The sequence below is a fragment of the Pseudorca crassidens genome, chromosome 4, assembly GCF_039906515.1.
Source record: "Pseudorca crassidens isolate mPseCra1 chromosome 4, mPseCra1.hap1, whole genome shotgun sequence".
Lineage (NCBI taxonomy): Eukaryota > Metazoa > Chordata > Mammalia > Artiodactyla > Delphinidae > Pseudorca > Pseudorca crassidens.
In genome coordinates, this window is record NC_090299.1 from 19,584,992 (window position 1) to 19,602,157 (window position 17,166).

The 17,166-nt window shown below is 43.1% G+C and overlaps 1 protein-coding gene across 3 annotated transcripts in view; it reads left to right on the plus strand.

The window, feature by feature from the left end:
• The first annotated feature begins 253 nt into the window (after nucleotides 1-253).
• TRPC3 (transient receptor potential cation channel subfamily C member 3) overlaps nucleotides 254-17,166 on the plus strand; it is an 82,212-nt gene continuing 65,299 nt past the window's right edge. For all 3 annotated transcript variants that reach the window (XM_067735151.1, XM_067735152.1, XM_067735153.1), the window contains exon 1: nucleotides 254-889. In XM_067735151.1, coding sequence (XP_067591252.1) covers nucleotides 678-889 — 212 coding nt within the window. In that variant the 5' untranslated portion in view covers nucleotides 254-677. The remainder of the gene's footprint in view (nucleotides 890-17,166) is intronic.

A 17,166-nucleotide genomic window follows, 5' to 3' on the forward strand; every position in this document is an offset into this window, starting at 1 on the left:
AATACAACTGCAGGAAAATCAACAAGCCAGACGACTTCCTTTTCCCTTCCTTGGGAAACTTGTATCTCTAAGTGGAGAAAGGCTCTTTTGGAAGAGAAAGGGGAAATTGGGGAGGGAAGTTTCTCTGATTCCTTACTCCCTACCTGCTGGCCTGTCTGATTTCCTCTCCAGCTCTCACTGTCTGATAAGGAATTGATTCTTCCCCTCTTCTCCCTCCCTCCTTCCCTTCCTCCCTCCCCCTCACTCCCTTCCTCCCTTCCTCCCTCTCTCTCTCTCCTTCACCCTGAGTAACTGTACTGTCCTAGCAAGTGATGCTGTCGGAAACAGGAGACGGGCACGGAGGGGGCATCGCCGTCGCCGCCGCCGCGGGGCGGGAGAGCGTTTCCCAGTACCAGCGGCCCGCTCGGCCCCGGGCTTCCTCCTCACAGCCACGGGCGTGGCGGCTTCCCCCACGGTTTGATGGTGGGCGGCGGCGGCGACACGGCTTTGGTTCCCGCCTCTAACTGCTCGGTCTCGGGCCGCGCCGTTCCCTCTTCCTGCCTCCACGCCCGGGGCTGCCCGGGACTGCTGGAGCCGCGGAAGGTAGGGAAGGGGCGCCGCGGGGAGACCGCGCGGCGGCGGCGGTGGAGAAGGAGGCCGCCGGCCGGCATCCCCGCGCTCGGACCGCAGCCGGCGCGATGTCCACCAAGGTCAGCAAGTGCAAGGAGCAAGCGAGGGTGACCTTCCCCGCGCCGGAGGAGGAGGAGGAGGGCGAGGACGAAGGCGCGGAGCCGCAGCGCCGCCGACGGGGCTGGAGGGGCGTCAACGGGGGGCTCGAGCCGCGCTTGGCGCCCTTGCAGCGGGAACCGCACGACTACTGCCTGCCGCCCTTCCCGCCGGGGCCCGACATGTGAGTACCCGGCCGGCCCGCGGCCCGCGCCTCGGGAGGACCGCGCCTGGCGGGGTGCGGGAAGGCGCGCCCACAGCCGCCTCGCGATGTGCCCCGGACCCTCAGAGCCCACCCTCCACCGCAGTCCTATGCGGGGCGGCTCGGGTGTACGGTAGACCTAGGGCGGGGTCTCGCACCCTTGGTGCTGTTCTGTAGAGGACTTGGGGGTGCCGAAGGCGTGGCCGGGGTGTCCGTCCCGGCTCGAGCGCACGGAACAGCCCCGCGGACTGACACAACGGACGCCAGGCACGCTTTCCAGTAAGCAGACGCCTGCTCTCCAGCAACCGAGGACCGGCGTGCCCCTGCCTGTGGTCAGGGGACCTCGCGGAAGATAGACCCCGGGGTCCCGGAGCTTACCCCGGGAGGTCAAAGAAGGGGAAGGGTGCTTAGACACCGGCGCGAGCTCGAACCCCGGCTTCCTCCCGGCGTTCAGCGTGAAGCCACCCTGGGAGCCTCAGTCCCCTCCGACGCTCCCGGCCGTCGGGCGTGGGGAGAAGGGAGGGGGCGGTGTGCGATACAGAGTGTGGGGTGAAGGTTTGCCCTTTCACCTCTTTTCCCGACGGTCCAGTCACAGTTTGGGGGTAAACTGGAGCCGAAGCCCCAGCGGGTCTCCCGGGGAGAGAGCGGCCGCGGGGCGGCCGCCGGCACCGCTTTGAGGTTCTTAGTTGTGGTTCCCAGGCGGCTCAGGGTCAGTAGCTGTTTCTTTTTTAAAGAAAGGTAGAGGCCCGCGCTTTAATGTGTGAGAAATAACAACTTTTCTTAATTGCTAAATCTTGGAAACAGCCTTTAACCAGCCGCGAGACTCAGAGAGGATAAGGACGTTTTATAGGGAGCGTGCTGTTTCTTTTGTCACGTACCTTGGGCGTCTTTTTTAGGAGGTAGAGAACTTGGGGCCAGTCGTGACGGGCTGGACTAACCGCCTGGGCCGGGGAAGGGGTTCTCCCGGGAAGGGACGGAGGTTCCGCAGCGCCCCCTGCTGCCCGCAAGCTGCCCACAGGCGGGGTGCGAGGTTTCTGGGACGACCTCGAACCGGTCGGGTAGCGCACTGCTCGGCTGGTCAGAGCCCGCACCTGGCTCGGCCGGACTTGTCTATTAAAAACGCAAATCATTGGCTGGGAGTAGGTCATCTAGGGAAGGTTTCTGATTTAAAACGAGCGACGCTTCCCAGTGTGGTTCACTTATTGCTGAAGTTTAGCCTGGATTGGAAATGGCCCAGGAAATGGAGGGAAAGTAGGTCCTTTCGGATTAAAGCGCGGCCAGCTCGCTTCCCCGCCTCCCTAAGGTTTTAAGACGTTGTCCATTTTTCCTTTTGCCAATTTGGTTTTTATAACCCAGCTCAACTTCTTGATTCTTTAGTTTTTTTTTTTCCTTTTATCGTAAATCCACAATAAATGGGACACCAGAGCACTCTTATCTGAGAACGTAGGGGGGGGAGCAGAGATTACACATTTTGCTTTTTGAAGCTTGAGGTCAATTACACAAAGCACTGGGACAAATTCTAATGTAGCCTCGATGTCTAACTCGTAAGAGAACATCTTTCCTATCTATCTTCTGACTTTACATAATTCAACAGGTAAATGTTGTAGTGTACTTATTTTGTAAAGTAAATACAGCTGGCTGAAAAGACCCAGTCATTTGAAGGCGATATCCATTAATAAAGGTTCCTTCTAGAGGTAGAGCAGCAAACTCTTCTTGTTTCTTTGAGGCCTGTCACTTGGTAACGGCAGAGACTAACTTGATATCTGTAGCAGAGATTAGCTCTTTATTCCACCTTTGAGTAGAATATGGCCACAGTTTAATAGCTCAAAAAGTAAGCATACAGCCCCAGAATGGAATTGGAGAAGGATACCCAGTCTACCAAAGCCCCAGGGTCATTTTCAGTAGGCAGAATAGAATAGCCGAATTTAACATCCAGCAGAATGCCGAGGGTAGAATCCCACTTTTACCAAAAGGATTCCTTAGCATAACCCTGTTGCTCATTTCACTGCTCCATGCTCCAGTATTACATCTGGGAATTTTAAACAGACTGACTTAGGAGGAAAAGTGTCATCTACTATATCACTAAGAAGACTTTTTTTTTAATCCTTTAATAGAACTCTTTATCCAACCATTGATTCAAAACAAAACTTCTTTTTTCCCAATTGTTTGCAAATCTAGGACCAAGTAGTATGTCACTGGCAAGATTAACTCATTCTCGAAGTTTTTAGTTATTAAATATGTCTGATGAACTCCAAAAGCATTTGAAGGCAGTTCTTATGAGTTTTAATTCAAAGGCATTTCTTAAGCGTTTACATGTGCAAAGTGCAGACTAGGTACAGTAAGCCACAAAGATGAGTACGCCAACTTTACTGCACTCAAGGAGTTTAAAATCTCATAAGGGAGAGATGGAAATGAAACTACGTATGAACAATTATGCTGTAAGTTAGAGTAAAATAAGTGCTTAAATACATACACACAGAATAGAGCTCTGATGAGTCAAGTGCAAAGAAGAAATAGACAACACAAGGTTGTGGAGAAATCAAGAAAACCTTTATGAGCCTTAAAAAGTAAATAGGATAGGAGGCAGAGACAGGATGGGCAATTAATTCAAGCCCTCCCACTTCCAAAATGCCAGGCATGTCCAGGGAATATTAATTGAGTTTTACTGAAACATAGCTTATTTGGGGCATTAATGTATAGGATCTTGTATGTCAAGGGGAGGCAATAGGGAGCCACTGATTGTTTCAAAGCGGCAACAGTTTGATAAAAGCCACTCTGAGAACAGGATGGATTGAAGTGGCAATTGGCAGAATGTGAATAAATAAATTAGGGGGCTATTGTAGCTTTCCAGGCTGAGATTAGGATCTGTAATCGTGTAGGACTGGTGGGATGGAATGGGGAGAGATAGGAAAAGAGAATACACAAAGAATCTATGGGAATTTGCAGCTAACTGTCCATCAGGGGTTTAAAGAGAAAGCAGGGTCAGAGATGACTTGGTGATTTTGATGTAGATGACTAAGATCGTGATGTCATTGTTGAAAAGAAAAGAACAAACAGAGTAGAATCTGAGTTTTCAGATAATTTTGATAGAAGTGTCAAGCAGGAAGATGCACATTTAAAGCTTGGGAGAATTTGAGCGTCTAATGGGAATTGTTATAGAGTTGTGTGAGTTCATGATATTACCCAAGGAGGGAGTGCGAAGAGAGAAACAAAGGGAGCCTGAGCTAGTTTTCTGAGGGGAACTTTTTTGTTTAGAGGGGCAGAAAGAAAGAGTAGCAAGCAGAAGACACGGAAAAAGACGAAGGAGTAGGTGGTACTAAGACAAGGCTGCCTAGAGAGAAGAGGTTCAAGAAAAGGGAAGAATTGACCCATAGTTGGCAAATATTTGGTAAATAAAGGGAAAAACTTTGTGTTTTGTCTTACTTTTAGTAAGAAGACTCAATCCTTACTCATTAACATACATGCAAGAAGTCATTAGATTTCTCAGCAGTGTTATCTTTAAGAGAGAAAGGCTTCTAGAAGAGAGGATTCTGGGGAACTCCCTGGTGGTCCAGTGGTTAGTACTCAGTGCTTTCACTGCCGTGGCCTGGCTTCAGTCCCTGGTCTGGGGAACTAAGATCCCGCAAACCTCTCAGCCAAAAAAAAAAAATTATAATAAACGTACTTAAAAAAAAAAAGAGAGAGGATTCTGTTTAGTTTTTCTTGAGGAAGTGCTGCCAAAAATTTGTCATAATTAAAGCAGTAATTTGTGTTTATATTATACCTCATGCTGTCATTTAAATGAATTAACTTCAATCACACCTCTTTAAAGCAGGTTTTCCCATTTGGCAAATGAGGAAATTGATACACAATGAAGTTAACTCAATTTCTAAAGATTAGTTAGTAAATCAATAATAGAGCTTCTGTATTCAATATAGTCTTATTAACTATAGTCCTCATACTCTACATTAGATCTCTAGACTTATGCATCCTACATAACTTCAACTTTGTACCCTTTGACCAACATCTCCCCAGTTTCCCCACCTCCCAGCCCCTGGTAACTACAGTTCTACTCTCTCCTTCTATGTATTTGACTTTTTTAGATTCCACTTATAAGTGAGATCATGCAGTTTTTTTCTTTCTGTGTCTGGCTTATTTCATTTAGCCTAATGTCTTCCAGGTTCGTCCATGTTGTCACAAATCTCAGGATCTCCTTTGTAGAGGCTGAATAATATTGATATTACATTGTATATATATATATATATATACCACAGTTTCTTTTAACATTCATGGGTCTATGACACTTAGGTTGTTTCCATATTTGGACTATTTGCTAAGAGGGTAGATTTCAGGTTTCTTCGTCACACACACACAAAATGTAACTATGTGAGGAGCTGGATATGTTAATTACCTTGCCTGCAGTAATCACTTCACTATGTACAGTTGACTCTTGAATAACCCAGAGGTTAGGGGTGCCGACTCCCCGCACAGTCTAAAATCCATGTATAACTTTTGACTCCTCCTAAAACTTAACTACTAATAGCCTACTGTTGACCAGAGCCTTGCCGATAACATAAACAGTTGATTAACGCAGATTTTGTATGTTATATGTACATATTTTATAATTGTATTCTTCAATAGAGTAAGAGCAAGAAAATGTTATTAAGAAAAGCATAAGGAAAAGAAAATACATTTACAGTATTGTACTGTATCTATTGATACCATGCTTATGTCATCTGTTTACAAAATGAATCATCTGTCAGTACCTACAACGATATTGTCTTATATGATACAAAACACGGCAGACATTATATGTATTATTGATACTAACACTAGACATCAAAAATTATGTGAAAAAGAAATTCATATTTATTTGCAGGTATAATGATTCATGCATTGATAACGAAGAAGCAGCAATATGATTGCTTTATGGTAGCCTGGTGTAATCAATATGGCTGCTTCACAGTAGCCTATAAATAACGAATGAACCGTTATAAAATTCTTGTGGCATATGGTATTATTACCATGCCATATTCATAATACAGTATTGGAAACATAATTATGTTTTTTTAAAACCACTTACCTGTGATGATAGGCTGACACACGTCTTCTCCAATTGAAAGAGAGAGAGAGAGACGCATACTATATGGTAATGTAATTCTTTGAAAGCAAAGTTACAAAGCAGTAAGAAAACTAACATTATTGCTATTATTAAATATGTTTAAAATATATTATTTAATTATTTAAACATTATAATTAAATGTCACTCACCTTATGCCTATGTAATGATAGACTAGTATCTACATATATCTTAGGCATTAATGACATACCTAAATTTTTCTTAGTTTTTTCAATATTTCCAGGCTACAGAGTTTGCCTGTGAGTTTTTTCAAATTGTCACAAATCTCCAAAACTTTTTCCAATATACTTGTTAAAAAAATATGTGTACAAATGGACTTGCACAGTTCAAACCCGTGTTGTTCAAGGGTCAACTGTATATGTATATCAAATCATCATATTATATACCATAAATATATTCAATTTTTATTTTGAAAGTTATATAAAATAAATCCACAGAGTGATGAGAAGATTTAAAAAAATAATAGAGCTTCTGATGCTCAACTTTGTATGATAGGGGATCTGAAGATGAGTACACAATGCCTCGTAACCCAAATTGTCTACTTGGATGTTAGTTTCTATGGTACTGGCCTGTGAAAATGTTCCAGTCTAGGTTTAGCTTGGCTGTGGGATTGAGAGCAGTGCTGTGCATGTTGGCTTGTGTTTCAGACTGGAAGTAGCACTTCCCTTCCACCGCTGGAGTGGAAGTCAGAGATTTGCCAAGTCACTGTTGAATCTCCAGGGATAGGAATTTGGACTTTAAGGACTGAAGTCAAACTAGCATTATTAAGGAAGAGGCAGGTTTCTCCATAGTTATAATTTTCAAGAATAGTACAGCATGGCATTAGACTTGAGACCTTTAATAATCTGAAACTTTGAATTGTATTTTTAGTTTATCCTGTAGAGTAGTAATTTCACTATGTACAATAGAGAGTTGTCATTTTTGTTGGTTTGTTGTAAATTATTTTATATAGTTTCAAAATAATGCAAGAATATAGTTTTAAAACTTAATACTAAAAAATGTGGCTTATAAGAACAACAGCAAACCCATAGCAGTTCCCTGATTTTCTCCTTTTTTCTGCTTGTCCCCTCCATTTCATTCCACTTAAAACTCCTTCAGGTATAGCTATCTTGTTATTCATGTTTTTAGATGTCATCAGTATTCTCAGGAAACAATTTTCACTCACTTATACCTTTTATTCTCCCCCATCCTCCATCACATGGTTTGGTACAATTTGTGGTTAATATCTTACTTAAAGTCTTCATTATTATGATCATGTAACTATTATTCACTGCTGAGTCAAGTAGTATAGTATGATTGCATTTCTTTTCTTTTATAATTAGTTGTTTTTCATGGAGTAAATATGTGTTCCATCTTGTTCTTGCCTCTTTAGCAAAACCTTTTACAGTCTCTTACTGTGTGTGTTTTCCCGAAGACATCCCTTCCAAAACCCTCTGACTTCCTTTGTTTGTGGTTTTTAATTTTTTTTTTCTTCAGGAAGCTTTTAGAATGATCTCATCATTAGTGTTGTTCTGAAATGTCTAGATGATATGCCTTGATATGGGTCTTTTTTTTCATTCAGTGAACTGGATACTTGGTAAACCCTTTCAGTATTTGGAGATTATGCCCTTTGGTTCTGGGAGGTTTTCTTGTATTATTTCTTTTATTATTTCCTACCTGTTATTTTCATATTTCTTCTTTCTTTCTGGAAATCTATTATTTGGACTTTGGATCTCCTGGGCTGATCCCCTAGTTTTTGTATCTCTTCTATCCTGTTTTCCAGTGATTGTCTTTTCTGTTCTTTCTGAGATATTTCCTTGGCTATATTTCCCAACTCTTTCACTGAATTTTTTTCCATTTTATCTATTATATTTTTAATCTCTAAGAGCTCTTTTTGTCTTATGAGTATTCCTTTGTTATAGCATTCTTTCTTATTTCAGAGATGCAGTATCTTTTTTTTTTTTTTTAATGTCACAAGGGAGTAGGGGTTGGGAGATAATAAACCTGGCTGCTAGTATTCTGGAACTGGCCAGGGTTCCCCCCATTCTTAGTTCCTACCCTCCCCTGGGCCTGGTATCCCCGCATTTAGAGAATCTCTGTTTCTATTTCTCCAGAGATTTCGTATCCTATATTTCTTATAGGGATGTGGGAGGGTTGTCACTTGATCATATCAGCTGGAGGTTAGCAATCTAGGGGGAGGGTTACTACACACCACTTACACAAAATTTCAGCGGATTCCTCCATTTTAGGTTCCTGCCTTGTCTCTGCTTTCTGAGATTTCTTTTGCCCTTAGTTTCCAAGTCTTTTCCGGTATTGGGTGGATCAGCTTATTTTTTGTTACAGGCACTCTGGTTAGACCTTCCTTCTCTCTGTTAAATCATTCACCATTCTTCCAACTTATCTCCTTTTCATATATTGTGGAGTGCAGTTACAAATACTTCTGGTTTCATGGAAGATGAAATTTGTGTTCTTTGTTTTCTGTGTTGTTTAGGGGGTAATTTTTGAGAGGTGAAGGGGTGAGAAAGGCCTTTATTCCATCATCTTGAAACCAAACATGCTTACAATTGTGTTTATTCATTTAAGCCCAGATGAAGACAGTATTATTAACAGAACCAAGGTTGCAGAAGGAAGACTATTCTTAATTATGACTGATCTTATTAGGCAAATGAAGTAGATAGTAATCTGTAGTGTGATTTGAGGATCATCTGAAGTCCCCCAACTAAAATCATCTTAGAATCACACTTCCTAAATTTAACTGATGTAGAATATGATGAAGAATAGAATGTTTGAGTCGAAAAGGATTTCATCTAGTCCAGTTGAGAAACTGAAGCTGAAGGTTGACATTGAATTCACAGCAGCCCCAGGCCTTGTGAAATCTCCAGTTTCCTTTGACTATAATGTTTACACTGTGGCCGAGTTTGGGTTAAGCATTTCTCTCTTCCTCAAAGAGATTTTAGATGCACTTACTCCTAGGAGGAGCAACACAGGAAACTAATAATTAGTATTAACTCATTTATGAGATTCAATTAATTCATCATTTCAATTTGACTACTGATGGCAGATCAACTTGAGAAAGTTTTAAACTAAGTAGGAGGATTAAGAATTGGGTGGGGTTGGGAGGGGGGCTTCCCTGGTGGCGCAGTGGTTAAGAGTCCGCCTGCCGATGCAAGGGACACGGGTTCGTGCCCCGGTCCGGGAAGATCCCACATGCCGCGGAGCGGCTGGGCCCGTGAGCCATGGCCGCTGAGCCTGCACGTCCGGAGCCTGTGCTCCGCTACGGGAGAGGCCACAACAGTGAGAGGCCCACGTACCGAAAAAAAAAAAAAAAAAAAGAATTGGGCGGGGGTGGGTGGGTGGAGATAAGAATATCTCAAGGAACAATTGACCCCTGCCAAATATCATTTATGGTTTTCTCTTAATATCAAAGAGGTAAATGGATCCTGGACAACATCTGAAGAGTAGGTTAGAACTTTAGGAATTTTTCATTACTGTGCTAGGATAGCAAACGTCTGTCTGTTCATGTTTTCTCCTTATAAAACTTCACAGGAAATGTAATGGGAGGAAGACAACTGTTTTTGCAGAGCTCTCTGCTCTCCATAGGAAGGAATACTTTCAACTTCCTGGCTCAGGATTGATATAGCCCCCTTCAGGCAATCAACACTACGTAGTTATCAGTCTGACAGGGGAGCCAGAAGAGTGGCCTGTTCAGGGTGTACACAGAGGAATCTGGCCCCAGATAGAAGGTCTGGAGTTGGGCGCTATGGGTGCCAAATTCACACTTGTGCATAAGGGGCTCAGCAGTGACTTTATGAGAATAATTAGGATTGTTATAGCATTTTGTCTTTAATTTAGTATCTAGGTCAGGGGTATTTGTCTACACTTATCTAGTCAGAAAATTTCCCCTATTCAAAAGAAAACGCCCCTCTTTTTTTTGCACTATTCAAATAATAGGTGACTATATGAATTTGGCCCTAGACCTTTTTTTAAAAAATGAGATTTAAATGTCCACAAGTGCATGACGTGTTAAGGAAAGAGCATGACATTACTAAATATTTTACACCAGTTTTGCATTTCTAAATACATTTTGTCAAATAGGACTGATGCATATGGGTTCTCTGTTGAAAAATAGGTTGCAGGGTGATGAGATGGGAACAAGAATCTAAAAACCTCAGGCTTTTGACTTCAGATATGGATGACAGTGATAGAAAACCAGATCCTTTTGCTTTTAATAACATTAGAAGTTAATATATATCTAATTGATAGTGACTAATATGTTTAAATAGCCGAATAGGAACTTCTCTTGGGTCAGTAGAGGTTTTTGATTTTATTATTGAGTTCATTTTATCTCAAGTTCTTGATCAATTATAGACTGAATTTGTACTTCATTTCTAATTTCATTGTCACTAATCTTCCTGAAATAATAAAAATTAGTTTTAGAAAGTACTGAGTTTAATAAATGAGTTTGTTTTTGAAGACAAGCTTAATTATTAACTCTAAAAGCTTATAAATTCTAAGACGTATCCTCCATTTGCCCTCAGATTATCCTGACAAAATGTAACTTTATGTAAGATCAAAATCACAAGCTGTAAGATTCGTCAGTTATTTTGTGGTGTAACTAAGAATTGAATGTGATTAAGCAGAAATCTGTTTTGAAAGAATGATTGTTTATATTACTTTAATTCCTGATAATTAACTTATATTAATGTATTCATGACATTCTTTTTTATAGAAGAATTACTCCAAATTCCCCTCCACCACTACTTCCACACATTATTTTATGTGACCAAGGGTATGCTTGAATCTGAAGGGGAAAAGTGTCTGTTCCCTAGGTCTTCAGTCTTAACGCTTTAAGCACACACACATCTGTGCCTCCAAGAGATAGATATTGATCAGCCACGTACTAACAGCCAGGCATATAGAGATATAGACAGACAGTCTCTGCTCTTAAGTATGTTACAGTATTATTGAGGAGACTGGCATGAAAGCAGTTACTCACAAAACCATAATAAGTCAGCTCAATGGAGTTACACACAAAATGCAGTTCCTGGAAACAGAAACATCTAAGTTCTAGAAGGCATTTACCTAAACGCTTTTCTGGGCACGTACGTTTAAGAAGCATCACCAAGAACTCATGCAGGCAGTGGTTAGGGGTCCTCACCTCTGCTCCCAGTGGACTTTTAGAGGGAACAACGCACTCTTAAAAGCTTTTTTGCTTTTCTGGTCTTAGCTGCTAAAGGGTCTCCAGAACTTTCCTGAGAGGGATGACGGGGAAAGCGATGAAGAGCAGAGACAGGAGCTTCCCTCCAACAACGGCTTCTTGTCTCCGACTGAGTCATTAGGGCATATATCAAAATTAGCAGATGTCTAATAGATTTATGAAAATGGTGCATGGAGAATTCTGAATGTAACCCTGGCCAACAGAAACTCTCAGGAAATTAATTACTGTGGAGATCCAAATCCCTCCCCAGACTTAGAAGTTCTGGAATCTCTACATTCTAACCGTTTTCTGGGGTGGGACTCTTTAGGCATGAAAGTGACGCGTTCCTGTTTCTGAAGCGGAGTGCCTTGTCTTGCTGCTGTGGCCGCGGTCGTGACAGCGTGTTGTCGGACTGTGCGTGGTGATGGTAGAGGCAGGCTCAGCAGCAGGTGGTGTGGAAAGCGGCGCTACCCAGAGCGCTGTCCCCGGTACACCAGACAGTCGGACTGATTGGGCTGCCGCTCTCTAGCCTTGCACGCTGGTGCCCGTCGGCGCTCCTCAAGCTCAGAGTGCCCCACCACTCTACTGCTTCCCCTCCACAAATACACATATGAGAGATTTTTCAAAACGTGACATTATCGAGGCTGTCAGATGCCCTCTCCTCATTCCGAGCACACTCACACGTAGGCATAGTGTCAGATGTCTCCAGATGTCTCCAGAGGCGACCACACTGACTGACAGGTGCCTGCTTCCCTGGGGGACTGTGGGGTTTGTCTCTTTTTTGACTTTTCATCTCTGACTTTCTTGTCCTCCGTCAGGTGCCTGCTGCTTCCCACCTTCATTACCACTTCCGATTATCACCAACCCTAATACGGTAGCTAATGCGGTGGTGGCTCTCCAACACGTTCTCCCCCTCCTCTGTGCCTTTCTCGCTACTTATCTTCCGCGGCTCCTCCTGCTTTGCTTGCCCTTCACAGAAGGACGGACCGGATCCTAGCCGGTGGGCACATGCGCCTCCTTCAGTGTGGTGAACTGATTAGTCAAAGCAATTTGACTGTTATTCTTACTGCTTTGGCTCACATTGTTGGTGGTGTTTACTTTGCCTGGCTGCTGGCTGGCTTGCTAGATAGATTGAGTAGCTGCTGAATTCTTCACCTCACTTCAATAAAAGATTTGAGGGGACTTCTTTAATAATGTCCATTTGTTGCTGAGTGCTACGGAGCTTGTGATTATAGAACCAAAGTATTCCAATACATAAGCTCAGCCTATATTTTAATAGTGCTATTTTGATTTGCAACTTGTTATTCATTTTTCTTGTTCCCTAGAGACAGCATGGTAAAGTAGAGAGACTCTAGGAGAGAACCTCTGAACTCTCACTTTCTAATTCTCTTCCTTTCAGTGACCTTAAGGACGTTAACATTCTGACTGAGTCACTTTATCTGTAGAATTAGCATCAATTGACAAGTATTTTTGAACATATACTGCACTATATTAGGCACTATAGAGGTGGCTAAGAAGTATGAAAAATAAGATAGGAAGCATTTATTCTTAACCAGATTTAGGAGACATGAATATCATAGGAGACAATAATCAAGGAGACAGAATCAAGGAGAGGGAAAAAAAAGTGTATAGATTTATGGGCAGACTAGCAATATTGCAAAAGGTCAGGCTGAAGTGGTCAGGAATGGTTTCAGAAAGGTTCTCAGAAGACAACATTTCAGAATGAACGGAACCTTGCAGGTCTTCTAGTTATTACCATGTGAAGCCTTACCCTCTGTTTCCAGAGGTGTAATGTAAGCTGGGCCACAGAAGGTAGGAAGGATTTGAATTGGCAGAGGGCAAGAATAAGAGTATGCCCAGGGATAGAAACAAAAGGAACATCCCAGAGGCAGGTGTAGCAGGAACAAGAAACCAGAACAACTTGTATGGGCAGCATGTAGCTCTCATAACAGACCTTTCCCCTGAGCCTCCTACCTGCTGACTAGTGGGGAGAAAAGTTGACCAAATGTTCAATCTGTGGTTTAAATTAATTTTTAAACTTCTGTTTTGTTTTTTGCTTGCTAAACAGACATTCATTCTCATTCAGCAAGTGAATTAAGCAATCAATAAATTAAGCAATTAAGTTAATTAAGCAATTAAGCAATTATGTGGGTTAATAAGAAGGAAATCCTTGACCTGCATTATCGCAGGGATCTAGTCAACTAGAACAGTGTCTCCCTGTGCTGCGAGCCGGTGTATAAGGGACCTTTGCTTACTGATTCCTCTCTGCAATCTCCATAAGGGGTTGGAGTCTCTTTCTGGTCCGCATGTCCACCCCCGGTTCAGGGCACTGTGGAGGGATGCTGTGAGGCCAATTTCACTCATCTTAGTTTGATAATATAAAGTAAGTTTCCTTTTTAAGAAATACTGTCTCACTTGGATAAAATTGCTCAGGCTCTTGGAAAGCTGCTGGTTCCCCTGCTCTTCTCTGTAGCATTTGGGCATTGGGGGAGGGGAACTTACGTGTCCCCTGGAGGGAGGAAAGGGTGCTATTCTCTGACTCTTGTGGTCTCTGGGCAGTCTTCATTGTCTGCTGGGTGCTGCTTGTCAGTGGCAGTAACTTGATCTTGGCTGACGTGACTTTGTCACCCAGATGTGCTCGCTGGCATATGTGGTTTCAGCTCAGCTCCTGGGGGCTACAAAGCTGGGTGCCTGCAACATCCTCTATCCAGCTCACAGCTGGTCATCCTTAGTCTGGGTGCAGGCTCCCTGGCTCTCATTGCAGGGTCCACACTACATGGAAGCTGAGGGTGGCTTGAGAAAGCCCAGACCATTCCCTACTTAACCAGGCAGGACTGTTCCAGATCTCCAAATCAAACAAGCAGGGCAAGAATCCCCCTACCCTCAGTAGTTCCTCACCTTACTAAATCCACATCTTGACTTTTACTTCCTTTCTGCTATTTCTTTCTTCTCCCAGGACAGTAAGCACCATTGCTTTGGTGTCAAAAGTGGGAGAATTATCTTGTCTGTGTGACGAGAGCACTCAGCGATCAGGTTCTTTTGGAATTAATTAGAGAAATAAAGGAACTAAGCAAATTCTTCCTCAAGACAATTTCCCTTTTCCCAAATTCTGCTTACAAAACCCCATTTTTCTTGCAAAAAAAAAAAAAAAAACCACTGAAAATTCCTTTATCTCTCTATGTGCACTCCTCCTCTAAAATTTATTTCCCCCTAAACTCATGCAACTCTATACTGCATCCCTCCCACACCCCAAGGCTGAAGCAAGATGTCCCTGAATTAACCAGGGTCAAGATTTGGTATTTGGAAAGGCAAAATCGAAAAGCACCTTGCTAATTTTTCAAAAAAATATCCTTGATGGTATAGGATATTTTATACCTGTACCCTTTACAGTACAGAAATAAGCAGAATAATATGTTTATAAGACAGTGAAGAATGAATCTGAAGCGCAGGGAGGAGAAGGTTGGTTAGGGATGGGGGGGCAGGCTGTCAGCATCCCTGAAAATCAGCTGGAGGACCTAGTTGGTTTTGGTTTTGGTTTTGGTTTGGTTTTAAGAGAAGTGTGGGGCTTCCCTGGTGGCGCAGTGGTTGAGAGTCCGCCTGCTGATGCAGGGGACACGGGTTTGTGCCCCGGTCCGGGAAGATCCCACATGCCATGGAGCGGCTGGGCCCGTGAGCCATGGCCACTGAGCCTGCGCGTCCGGAGCCTGTGCTCCGCAACGGGAGAGGCCACAACAGTGAGAGGCTCGCGTACCACAAAAAAAAAAAGAGAGAGAAGTGTGACAGTAAAAGCCGAATTTAAGAAGTGCAAGGTGCTGGGGATGTCTGTGGGGATACAAAGAGGAAATCAGGAGCAGCACGAAATGCCAGGAAGCATAGGAGTCAGACAGACCCTAGGCTGAATCCCAGTTTTGCATTTTACTCTGTGTATTACCTTGGGCAATTTCCTTTGAGCTCAGTTTTCTTATTTATGAAACAGAAAATAATACCTGCTTCCTAGCAATGTTACGAGAATTAAATATGAGAGTGCATGAGAAACAGACACATATACCAGGAACTCAGTAAAGTTTCGTTGCCTTCCCTTGTGCCATCTCTGCCGGAGAGCTGTTCTAATAATGCAGCCACGACGAGGTAAAGATCTGGAGGATAGCGTTGGCAATGAGAATTGGAAGGAAAGGTCAGGTACAGGCAACATTCCAAAGGAGAAGCTTCAGAACTTTGTGACTGACAGGATCAAGACAGTGAGTCACAGATGACCTTGCAATTGCTAAGCCTGAATATCTAGCCTGAGATGCAAATGTTAGGAGGGGAGCTGGTTTAAGGGAGGACGTGAGTTGGGGCATTTTAGAATGACCAGAGGACAGATAGTTGTACATGTGGGAGCTGAAGCCAAGGGAGAGGATAGGGCCCAGGAAGAGATTTGAATACTCAGTTGAATAGATATTTATTGAGTATCTACTCCCTGTGGGGCATTGGGTAATGACAAATAAAGCATGACCTTACCATCCAGGAATGTGGGCAGGGGTGGCCTATATGAGGGGGTATTTATTAATACTCTGCTTTTCAGAAAAGAATTTAGATAACCATAAAATAGGTTTAAGACACATGGAACACAGGATAACTGATTTAAAATCTATGTCAGAAATGATTTAGGAGAAGGAGAAAGACTGTGCCAGAAACCTGGGTTAGGATACTGATGGTAATTGAGCATTTTTAGATCTAAGCTAAATTCCTGGGTACCCTGGGCCACAAAAAAAGACAAGGGTATACAGTTCATATTATTAGATCAAGGGAAGCAAACTCATCTGGAGAGACAGGCTTCTTAATACACAATTCTAGGATGATTTTAGCACTTGAATCCTCATAAGAGGTACAATAGATACTATAATGGAAAACCTCTTTAACCCTTTAAAGGCAGTTTGGAAGGAAACATAGTAACCCTTTAAAAATATCAATCCTTGGTAAAAGAAAGAGCATGACCTTAAATGGTCACTGGTGAAGGCATTTTACAGGCTTCTCATTTACTGTGATTCAGGTGAATAGCGTCCTGAAGATCAAATTTTAAGTGGTAATAAAGGGTAGGGAACCTAAGTGAATGTAAGGCTGCTTGTCTCTTAGCCTGCGCTGCTCAAACATGTTATTCCAACTTTGCTTTTGGCAGGGCCAGTGTGACAAGTGTTTACAGGCCTCTGAGCCTGGGGTCATTGATCCAGGATATCGCCGTTTTTATACTGGAGGTTTGCAACCTTCAGTGTGTGCGGGAATTGCAAAGGATGCTCATTTAAAATATATATTCCAGGGCCCCACCCCTGAGAGTGATTTAGTGCATCTAGAATGGGGCCCAGAAATCTGAATTTTAACAGGTATTCCAAGTGATCTTGAGGCAGGTGGGACTCAAGTCACACTGTTAGAAGTCAGATGAGTGGACGGCAAAGTTACGAAAACTGAGGAGCATTGCTTATATTTTTGCCTCTGAATAGAATGGAGCAAAGGATTGCCTTTGGGTGCACAAAAATATTTCTCAGGAAGAACTTTTTATCCGCTTAAGTGTTTGGACAAGTACTAGGAATCCAAAGTTTGTTTCATAAAGCACGAAAACATTTTCTTTTGCCTTAAGATGTATGGTCAGTGTCTTACTCAGCTTGGGCTGTCACGCCTACGTACCACAGACTGGATGGCTTAAACAACAGAAACATATTTTCTCACAGTTCTGGAAGCCAGAAGTCTGAGGTCATGGTACCAGTATGGTCAGGTTCTGGTGAGTGCTCTCTTCCTGGATTGCAGACGGCTGCCATCTCACTGTGTCCTTACAGGGAGGGGGTGGTGGGAGGGTAGGGAGAGCAAGCTCTCTGTTTTCTCCTCTTACAAGGGCACTGATTCCACCATGAGGGCTCTACACTCATAACCTATCTAACCTTATCTAACCCTGATTACCTCCCAAAGTCCTCACCTCCACATACCATATTG